This window comes from Epinephelus lanceolatus, chromosome 13 (assembly GCF_041903045.1).
Source record: "Epinephelus lanceolatus isolate andai-2023 chromosome 13, ASM4190304v1, whole genome shotgun sequence".
NCBI classification, from domain to species: Eukaryota; Metazoa; Chordata; class Actinopteri; order Perciformes; family Serranidae; genus Epinephelus; species Epinephelus lanceolatus.
The window spans coordinates 38067797-38078463 of NC_135746.1; the positions used below are offsets into that span (position 1 = coordinate 38067797).

General features: G+C 41.7%; 1 protein-coding gene across 1 annotated transcript; it reads left to right on the plus strand.

Moving 5' to 3' along the window:
* Positions 1–1632: 1632 nt before the first annotated feature.
* LOC117270332 (xaa-Arg dipeptidase-like) lies at positions 1633–8439 on the plus strand. The gene is made up of 7 exons (XM_033647863.2): positions 1633–2106; positions 4931–5079; positions 6047–6189; positions 6273–6427; positions 6521–6656; positions 6822–6929; positions 7726–8439. The coding sequence occupies exons 1-7, from the start codon at positions 1696–1698 to the stop codon at positions 7902–7904; spliced, it is 1281 nt and encodes a 426-aa protein (XP_033503754.2). The 5' UTR covers positions 1633–1695; the 3' UTR covers positions 7905–8439.
* The last annotated feature ends 2228 nt before the right edge of the window (positions 8440–10667 follow it).

Below are 10667 nucleotides of genomic sequence, written 5' to 3' on the forward strand. Positions count from 1 at the left end.
TCGATTGTAATATTATAATAAGGTCACCTGGTGCAGTGGTTCTCAACTAGGAGGTCCTTAAGGGAGTTCCCAGTGAAATGAGGGATATTTTCACTATTCAATTCACATAAAAGTGAGTACAGTGTCAGTAAGAGTCATAAAAGTGACTATTCTGATCCTAGGTTTCACTTCCTCCATGTTATCTCCTGCACTGTAGCTGACAACTATAGACCAAATCACCAATACTGCGCCAACATGGAAAAATAATATACCTGCCTGCAACACACAAGCAGTGTGAGCACCGATCCACTGTGTTTTTCTTTACAGTGTTCTACCTGCCAGTGAAAAAAATTGAAACACGGCAACAAAATTTAAACATTTTTCTGGAACAAAAATTACAATTAAATTAAACAATTAAAATTAACATAAGCAGAGTAGGTGGGAGAAGAAGAGACTTTTGAGTGCAAGCATATGAATAACATGCTGCTCACACAACACCTCCTGTGTAGATACTGTACAAGTATTTGAGGCTGACCAATTCATTGCTTTGGCCGATGAATCGGCGCTGGTAGAACTTTATATAAACTATAGTTATTGGCAGAATGGGGTCTGATAGTGGCTGATAGCTGTATCCGTCACTGATCATGCAGGTACGGCTGGAAGGCTTTTGCACAGAGTACCCCACACGCAAAGTCAAGGTATCATGTGTGCTTTAGATCATTTGTATGATTTAAATGAAAGTTAACTAATGTAGGACAGCTTTACGTCTTTATTAGGGGCATAATAAGGCTGCTGGTTATAGGACAGCCTGTTTTAGGACCATGGACAGAGCTGTTTGTTGTGTGTACAAAGTCATGTTTATATGGCCTGCTGAGGTCCATTCCAGAAAGCAGGTTTAACAAACTCTGAGTCTAACCCTGAACTCTGAAATGTTATCGACTGATTAATCAGCTATCGTTTTTTTCCTGCTCCAAATTATCTTTATTATATCGGCCATTAAAAATTCACTATTGGTCGACCTCTAGTAATTATACTGTCTGCTGGTGCCCTTCAGTGAAAACTTTATTTACAAAACACTACTTGAACAAATGCATTGTAAGTCGTGGCTACTTTATATTTAAAGGGTAATTCCAATTTGTTACATTTTGGGTATTATTTTGGCAGAAATATTGGGACTTCAGTGACACAGGGAGACATCTTTACAGTATTCAAAAACATGTAGATGCTGGTAGATTACGGAGTGGGAGCCTAAGGGAATATATGATCATTACCCCTCTGAGGATAGGACATACTGGATTGAATGACACTCTGCATAGAATAGGGAGGCATCCTACTGGACTTTATTCAAATTGTAACGAACTGTAAACAGTCAAACGTGTACTAATAGATTGCAACATGTATGAAGAAGAAAGAAGGCAGTTAAAAACAGGACTAAAAGTGCAGTATTACATTTGGAAATATACTTGGACGGACATCAAGGAATATACATAAGCTTCTGTTTAATTATTTAAGACAGGAATAATAGAGAGAATTTAGCCTCTGTCTTTTTTTTTTGTTTGTTTGTCTCTAACCATCTACTGCTGCACACTCCAGTCCAGTAGGCGGCGGTAATGCACTTGAATGCTGGTTTGCCAACCGCCATTAAAACTCAGACAAGAAAGAAAGTACCACAGCTAATGATTACTGAACAACAAAAGTTCTTATAAAGTGAGCAAGATGAGTGAGGGAGCAGAGCTGCTGCTGCAGCTGAAACACAGAGCTGGCTGCTGTATAGACGAAGCCGAAGCAAAGCTCCACAGCCTCAGTAAGGACATATGGAGCTGTCCGGAGCTGGCTTATGAGGAAAGCAAGTCTCATGACAGACTGGTAGCGTTTTTCAGTCAGGAAGAAGGCTGGAAGGTGGACGCTCACTTCAAACTGCACACTGCATTTCGAGCCACTTGGAGAAGTGGAGGCAGCGGGCGGGGCGACGTGGTCAACGTGGGTTTCCTGTGTGAGTACGACGCCCTGCCTGGTATTGGACACGCGTGTGGACACAACTTGATAGCTGAGGTTGGAACTGCTGCGGCTCTGGGGCTCAAAGCTGTGCTGGAAAACACGCACAGTGAGCTTCCTGTGCAGGTGCAGGTAGGACTACATGTGTGACCGGTGCAGTACGGGAGGACGGGGCCGGTTGTCACGCTCAGCACAGCTCAGTCCTAATGTAAACTCACTCAGTAGGTTTACATGCACAGTTAAGTACTAGGCCATTTAATTGGACTACTGACAGTAGTCCAATTAAATGGCCAAATAGTAGTAGTGATGGCCAAATAAAGCCTCATGAAGCAATGTCTTTATTTTCTGAGCCCACTGCTCTTGGTTTAAAGGGCCAGTGTGTAATATTTGGCATGGTTTATTGTCAATCTGAATCTGAATCTGAATATTCTGTCCATTATTATGTTTATATAAGTGTATAATCGCTATAAAATAAAATTCGTTTGGTTTTCGTAGCCTTATAATTATACTTATATATATATATATATATATATATATATATATATATATATATATATATATATATATATATAGCAAGGGCCTTGCTTTAGAGAGGTCGCCATCTTGCGCCGCCATGTATGTAAGGCAGCCCGAGCGGACAATCCAGCCAGCCAGAGAACACGTTTCGCGTGTATAAATGAACCAACGAAGACAGCGGAAGGGAGGACACAGCAGAGAGTGTTAGTAGTTCGTCGATAGAGAGTAGTGAAGTTTTTTTAGTTATAAAGTTTGCGAATGGACCACACTTACCACGCAACAGGAGAGAATGAACCCGAACCGTCATCTGCGAGGAAAAGAAGACGCAACTTCACTCCTTGTGATGCACTCTCTGCGGCGCTTTTCCTCCTGATGATATATCTCCCCAATGATGGTAGCAGTAGCACCAAATCCCATTCTGTGCATTCAGCCTCTCTTCTCGCCCGCTCAGCATCAAACACATGGAGTTCCTCATCTGTATGCTCCGGCTCAAACAGGTATGGCTCTGGGTCTGTGTCTGCTACAAGAAACTCTTCAAAATCACGTTCAAAGTCGTCCATTGCAGCTACTATAGTCCGGAGATATTGCTAGGCTAAATAAACAGCTGAGCTCTGTTTACAGGCTACGCTGTCAGTCAGTGTGCGGGCTGGAGGTTGAGCAGAGAGGGGAGGGGGGTCCCCACTCGGTATTGTAAACGAGTATGTGTGTAAAGTTATGAAGTGTGTCTGTTACGCTAGAAGAGTCAGAGTTTGGGACGGAGTCTTTTACCCCCTGGAGTGTTACCAGAGTTTTTGGAGTACTCAAATAAACTGGCCTTTTTCCCGAACGCTCCTCTGGTCTCCTGCTCGTGAGGGATTCATTACAATATCGTAACATGGTTTAGATTTCTAAATAAACATTCACCTCGTCGCTAGATAGACCTACTCCTGAAAAACTCGTGCGCAAGGCTTTTTGTCCCTACGAGGCCACCATCATTTACCCGACGGGAGGGGTGAGCGAGTGAGCCCTGCAATCTAGAATTTGACCACTGATGTCACTGTTTTCAACCCATTTTACACACTGGCCCTTTAAAGAGAGAGGCTCAAAGAATAGCAATTCAGCATGCTTTCAACCTTTTGTTGACCAAAAAGCACGATCTAGTGGGCTCAGAAAATAAAGAAAATGCTTCACGAGGCCCTCACTAACTACTGTCCTTGTCTCAGTATATAAGCATAGGAGGGGAATCGATTTACTGACTATGTCTTACTCCGCCACAATACATGGCAATACGCCCCCCCTCAGCTTGTTAGTACTGGACCTTTTTCCGGTTGACCTATTACGTCACAGAATGAACTGTCTAACAAGGTAGCTACAGTTCCCTTGTGGCAAACGGGTACTGACATGAACTGTGTCTCCTTGTCTGTCCAAAAATGCACAGCTCTGGATGTAGATTTCATCATGTTTGTTCTACGGGCTTATTCTTCTCTCACCCATTTAATGCGATTTAACTTATGGATCAAAGCCTGGGGTTGAAACTGTGGAGCATGTACAGAACGCCTCGGCTGGTTTGTGTTCGATTGGCTGTTTAGTTTGATTGATGCCTTTTTTGACCAATCATCTGAGAGAAATCATGAACTAACCACCGAGAGACATGTACAGATGCTGTTTTGAACGTATGGTATCCTGAACAGCAGGCACTTTTAATGCACTTAAAGCATTTTATGTCAGATGTTAATGAATATGATATAACTGTTATTTTGAAACATGTACACATAGCTATTCTCCATATTTTGACAGTGATCTGTCATATGTGGCAGAGTAACGTGACTTCTGAACTTGTAAAGTTTCTAACTTTAGGTGGAATAACTTGATATTTGGTGAGACCTTAAACACTGTGTGACAATTTAAGATTTTTTTTGTATTTATTGAGCCTTATCGTGATGAAAATCACCCAGAAAATAGCATTTTGCTGACAGATGCCCCTCCCCACACCAGAGCATCCTGTCACAATTCCCTCCCCACCTGTCATATTGGTGAAACTACAGGTGCACATTGGAAACTCACTCTGATTTATCTCAAATGAATGATGTTGATGCATCTTGAATGGTCAAAAGATAAAAATGAGGATAAAAAAATGATGACACGGATATATGTTTGATTTGATTTGTTTCATGAATTCAAATAATTTATGTCAAAAGGTCAACCGGTGTTTGAAGTCTGTTTTTAAATACAAAAAGATAAAGAAAAGTATATATAGGTTAAGAAAGAACATACTTGAGGAGCAACTCTTGATGATATTTCTAAGAGCTGGTGCATGACAACATATACAGTATAATTAACACTTTTTTAGTCACAGATTTCATGATTTTGAGTTTTGTGTACGTTTCATACATTGCCTTACAGAGGTACATTATGTTAAAGACGGAATTCTTCTTGGTAGCAATGATAAATCTCTTCACAGGTGACAGTGTTGGGGACTCCAGCCGAGGAGGATGGTGGAGGTAAAATAGACTTGATAAGGGAGGGAGCCTTTGAAAACATGGATGTGGTGTTCATGGCCCACCCCCTGGGGGATGACGCTCCATATCTCCCACATGTGGCTGAACATGAGTAAGTTTTCAAGGAACAGCTGTTGCTACCTTATTAGTAACTGTTGTCTTATGTGGGGCTTAGGCCTGTCACAATACCAGAGATTTGCAAGTAGCAGTCGATATCAGAACTAGTTAAAATTCCACCAAAAGCCAAAACAATAAATCACATGTTCTTACAGATATGCTTTTTTATAAAAAAACATTTAAATTACTTTTTATGTAAATTGTATTAATCCCTGATGATCTGTCTTGAACACAAAGTACAGGTCTGGGTGGGTTCATGAGATCTTGTTGGTGAGGAATGAATACAGTCTAAAGTGTATTGACATATTTCTTCTCCATTCTTGTTGTTCAGCACTTGTACATCTAACATGTGATGGTTGGTTTTTGTTGTAGGCCATTTGTCCCACCCCTCCTCCACTGTGATTGGGTGGCTGGGTAAAGAGTGACAGTGACAAGTGCAGTCTTTCACCTAAAGTTGAACAATTTTCAATCTTGGTGACCAAAAAAAAAGCCAAATGGTAGCACTCAGTGCAAAATGAATGCTCAGCACCTCGTCACTCTGTTCTTTGTAGAATAGTGTAAATATGAGGTGCTCCAACTGCAAAAAAAATGAACAAAAACAACTTTCTTTATGTTGAGTTGAGGTAAGGCGGACACTGCTGCTGCACTTGATGCTATCTTCTACATGTTGTTGTTCTTCTGTGCTGGTAGACGTTCTTCTTTTTCCTTTGGTATTTAACAGCAGGCTAGAACACTTATAACTGTATATGCTACATCATCTGATCCAGAATACTTGGCATTGCAATCTCTGGTACCTGTATACTGTCACCGTTTGAAGAATTTTAGCATTGACTCTAGAAGGGCACTCGGAGAGAGCAGACCTTACCTTACCAAAGCCAAATACCCTTTCTCACAATGTTGAACTTCCTGATTGGACCAGAGAGGCAGAGAGACTGAAGTGTGTTTTGTCTTGTGTTTTTCAGTGTAACTATAAAGTATCGAGGTAAGGCGTCTCATGCCTCAGCCTACCCCTGGGAGGGAATCAATGCGTTGGATGCAGCGGTGCTGTGCTACAACAACCTGTCTGTGCTCAGACAGCAGATGAAGCCAGACTGGAGAGTTCATGGTAAACAACTGATGAACCTCTACACTCATGTGTTGTTGTGAGGAGTTTAGTTAGCTCTGATTAAATCATGTTGTGTTGTGCAGGTATCATAAAGCATGGTGGAGAGAAACCAAACATCATCCCTGCCTACACTGAGCTGGAGTACTACCTGAGAACCCCCTCACGTGCTGAGCTTTCTGTCCTGAAGGCAAAAGCTGAGATGTGTTTTAGATCAGCTGCTGTGGCCACCGGCTGTGAGGTAAGATAACACGTGATATTTTAATTGCAAAGTGAGTTGACTAATTTCTCTTGAAGTCCTGCCATCAATGTGTCGCCTTACTTTCCTCCTCAGGTTGAAGTGGAGTATGCAAGAAATGCTTTTGACAACTTATTGCGAAATACAACACTGGAAGATTTGTATGAGAACAATGGGAAAGCTCTGGGGATGGAATTCACCACAGATGAAGAAGTTCTCAACAATGCTTCTGGTGAGAGGACAGATATGGGTGTTTATGACAATAAAAGTACTACTTTAATTAAGTGGAGTCTGGTGGGTTTAGCAATAGCAATTTTGAGGCTGTTTCCTATCTGTACACTCTCTGCTGCTGTGTAATACAACCCCATATTTGTGATTCATTTCTTTATGCCTACAGGCTCCACAGACTTTGGCAACGTGTCGTTTGTAGTTCCTGGTATCCATCCATACTTCTACATTGGTTCCAAGGCCCTGTGCCACACAGTGGAATACACTGTGGCCTCTGGTATGTCAAGCAGATGAAACTTTATTGTTTGGGTTTATTACAACTTGGGTCTTGTAGTTTTGTCCAGCGTAGTAACCCCCAGCAGTATTCATGCAGCTGCAGCCATTATAACCTGACACCTTTCAGCAGCCCTTTTCAGACAAGTAATAGTTAACATTTTGAGAAAACTACCAAAATAATACCCAAAATGTAACAAACTGGACTGACCTTTTAAATATAAAGTAGCCACTAATCACAATGCATTTGTTCAAGCAGTGCTTTGTAAATAAAGTTTTCACTGAAGGGCACCAGCAGACAGTATAATTATTAGAGGTCGACCAATAAATAGCTCTGTCCATGGCGCTGAAACTTTAGTGACTGCCATCCATACACTGAAACAACAACACCTCTCCTGGCCCGACACAAACAAGATATTTATCACTAACAATACACACCATGAAATTCACTGAAAAGTGATAATCAATAATATTGAAATTATTCAGTAAAAAGGCTCACTTGAACACAAATTATAGGCCAAGTGCACAAATTAACAAGTTATAAGTTATAAGAGGCTACCTACAGTCGTTACACATGCACAGAATCCACACAAGCACACACAGTAAAATACAATCAATTAACCATCAACACTTACCAACTACTACACCAAATTGGTGAGTAGAGCTGAAAAGTTTCTTATCCTTGTGTTGTGTGGGTCTACAAAGAGCTTTGTAGCTTTTTTCCCCCGACTGCACTTGAACAGTTGTGCTAGTCTTATACAAGCATTACATAATATGTGTGTTTTCTGACTCTGTTTCAGGTGATGACAGAGCTCAGTTCTACACCCTGAGGACTGCCAAGGCTCTGGCCATGACGGCCCTGGATGTACTGCTGCGTCCAGAGCTGCTGCAGAGGGTGAAGCAGGAGTTCACTGAGGCCACACTGAAGGAGGACAGGACGCTGACGGGGGAGCACACAGAGCAGACTGCAAAACACTGATGATGCAGGCTGACCATCTCTGAGCTCCCTGCTCACTGACTGCACAGCAGGCTCAGAGAAACTTGTACTTGTTGTTACATGCAGCGTCCAGGAACAAAGAATAATCTGCTGCCTTTGAGCTCTTTTCTTACCAAATAAAATAATAATAAAATAATAATAATAATTCAAAGCAAAGAAATGTTTACAAGTTGATTTGTTTTAATATTGAACATATTTGATTGTGAGGTATTGTGGAGGCACGTGGATGACTCAAAATGCAGAAATGTGTTTTTTCAGAAAATGTATACATTTTGTTGCTGTGTTTCAATTTTTTCACTGGCAGGTAAACCTATGTAAAGAAAAACAGTGGATCGGTGTTCACACTGCTTGTGTGTTGCAAGCAGGTATCATTCCAATGATGCTAGGGAGAAAATGTGATGTAACGTGCCTTTTTAAGTGCTTTATCCAGTGATAGAAGAAGTATAAAAATCATTTACCTAAAGGTAAACTATGCAGGATTTAAAAAACAAACAAACAATAAATAGACTCAAAATAATGCCTCTCAGTCATTACATATGACCCATGAGCAGTGTATGGTGGTGTCTGTATCTGCAGAGAATCTGCCCTCTGCCTGTGTTTCCTTATTTTCTCCATAAAGAGTGTGACCAGCCATGTCTCTCGTCGGCACTGTGGATGCGGGCTGCAGGTCTGTGTGTCTGACACAGAACGAGGTGTTTATCTGTTCTTTAGAATGTAACCTCTGTGAAACAATCAGATACAATGTTTTATTTCATTCACTGCTTTGTTCTCGTTAACGACTGTCCCTCTCGTCATTCACCGTCTAGCTTGCTTTACCACTGTCTCATTGAGTTTGAATGTTGTGGTTGAAAAGAATAAGCAATAAATTCTGCATAGTGTGTCTTTAAAAAGGAAGTTTTTAGAAACATATTTCCCACTTAAAGTGCTTCACATGCTGTCTATTGGGTACTTTATGTTGAATGTTTTAATTAGTACCTGTGATGTAGCAAAAGATATCCTGTATATGTTTCTAGGCCTCTCAGAGGGTTGATGAGGAAATCAAAAATAAATTCCTTGACTTATTTGAAAAGCTTATAAATAAATAATTGCATCAAATTTACTTGCATTGATGTAGTGTAGTATGGATGTGCTCTGCAAATTGAAATTCAATTACAGCTGTATGTCTTTACCAGATCTAGTTTAATGCACACATAAAGATGTGCAGCTATCTTGTTGAATGCTGTTTTCAGGATGTGGTGGAGGCACAACGATGTCATCACTATCTTGGTTCCAGGGTTCCAGGATGTCCCCCACTGTAAAGCAGATCTTATGAAGCACAGCACAAGTGGTGATGACAGTGGGTACAAAAGTGTGGCTCACCTTCAGAGCCTTGAAGAGCAGGCACCTTCAACGCATCTTCATCATGCCAAAGGCTTGTTCGACGATGGTGAAAGCCTTGGAGCCTCCCCTGCAGTGGCTCTCCATACAGAGTGATGATGGTGAAAGTTGATACAAGGGTAGCCACCATCCACCACAATGAAGTAGCCTTGAGGAGGATACAGAGCCTCCTTGTAAATCTTGCAGCTTCTCAGGACTCTTTTATCAAGCATGGAGCACAGGATATCCCACAAAGACACACAGGAATCCCCCCCCCCCCCCCCCCTCCATCTATTGCACCCACACATTTAGAGAAGACAGGACTGTTTGCCAGCCGCTTGAAGCCATGGCTGACTTCCTTAAGTTCCTGGCCAGAAGGCAGTCGAATCACAGTTTGGCGTAGGGCCGCAATGTAGAGAACCTATGTAGGATTTCTTTTGCAATTCAGCGCAGTGACAGGCAATACAGCTGTGCATATGTCACAAGTGAGGAACATTGTTTAAGAGTGACGCACGACTGATAAGGATATCCCATTTCCCAAGTGAGGATTCCTCTCTCCTCGAATCTCATTCTCGCATCTCTCCCCCGTGTCTTATAGAGATAAGAGATCCAAGTGAAGGAAGGATCCTTAAATGGTTGAATTTCAAGGATGCTACGGCATCAAATCATCAAATCCCGCCTGGGGACAGAGTCCTCCATTCAGAGAATTTTCAAGGATGCATGTGTGTATCCCCAGAAGGTATCAAGCACCAACAATTATATGTACATGATTTGCTGGAAATGAAGGCCGGACTTTTTAATCCGGAGCTCGGATTCATTGACTATTTAGATAGGTATGTCACTTGCAGTATATGGATTAATATCTCCAGGAGGTTTTATCATCCATCCATCCAATTTCGTAAATGCCTATCCTCTTGAGGATCGCAGAGGGGCTGGAGCCTATCCCGACTGACATTGGGCAAGAGGCAGGGTACACCCTGGACAGGTCACCAGACTATTGCAACCTATGGCCAATTTAGAGTCACCAATTAACCTATCCCCAACCTGCATGTCTTTGGACTGTGGGAGGAAGCCGGAGCACCCAGAGAAAACCCACAGGGAGAACATGCAAACTCTGCACAGAAGGGCTCCCTCCTGGGATTGAACCAGGAACCCTCTTGCTGTGAGACAACAGTGCTAACTACTACACCACTGTGCCACAGGTTTTATCATTCAAGCATAAAAAAATATTGACCAAAACCTCATCATTTACGCTTTCCAATGCATCCACTGCCAAACAATGACAATTTAAAATACTGTGATTAAGATAAAACATTAAAGTTTTTAAATTCATCATTAAAACAGTGACAGAGCACTAAGTGCAGCAAAGGTTTCATTTAGCCTACCTGT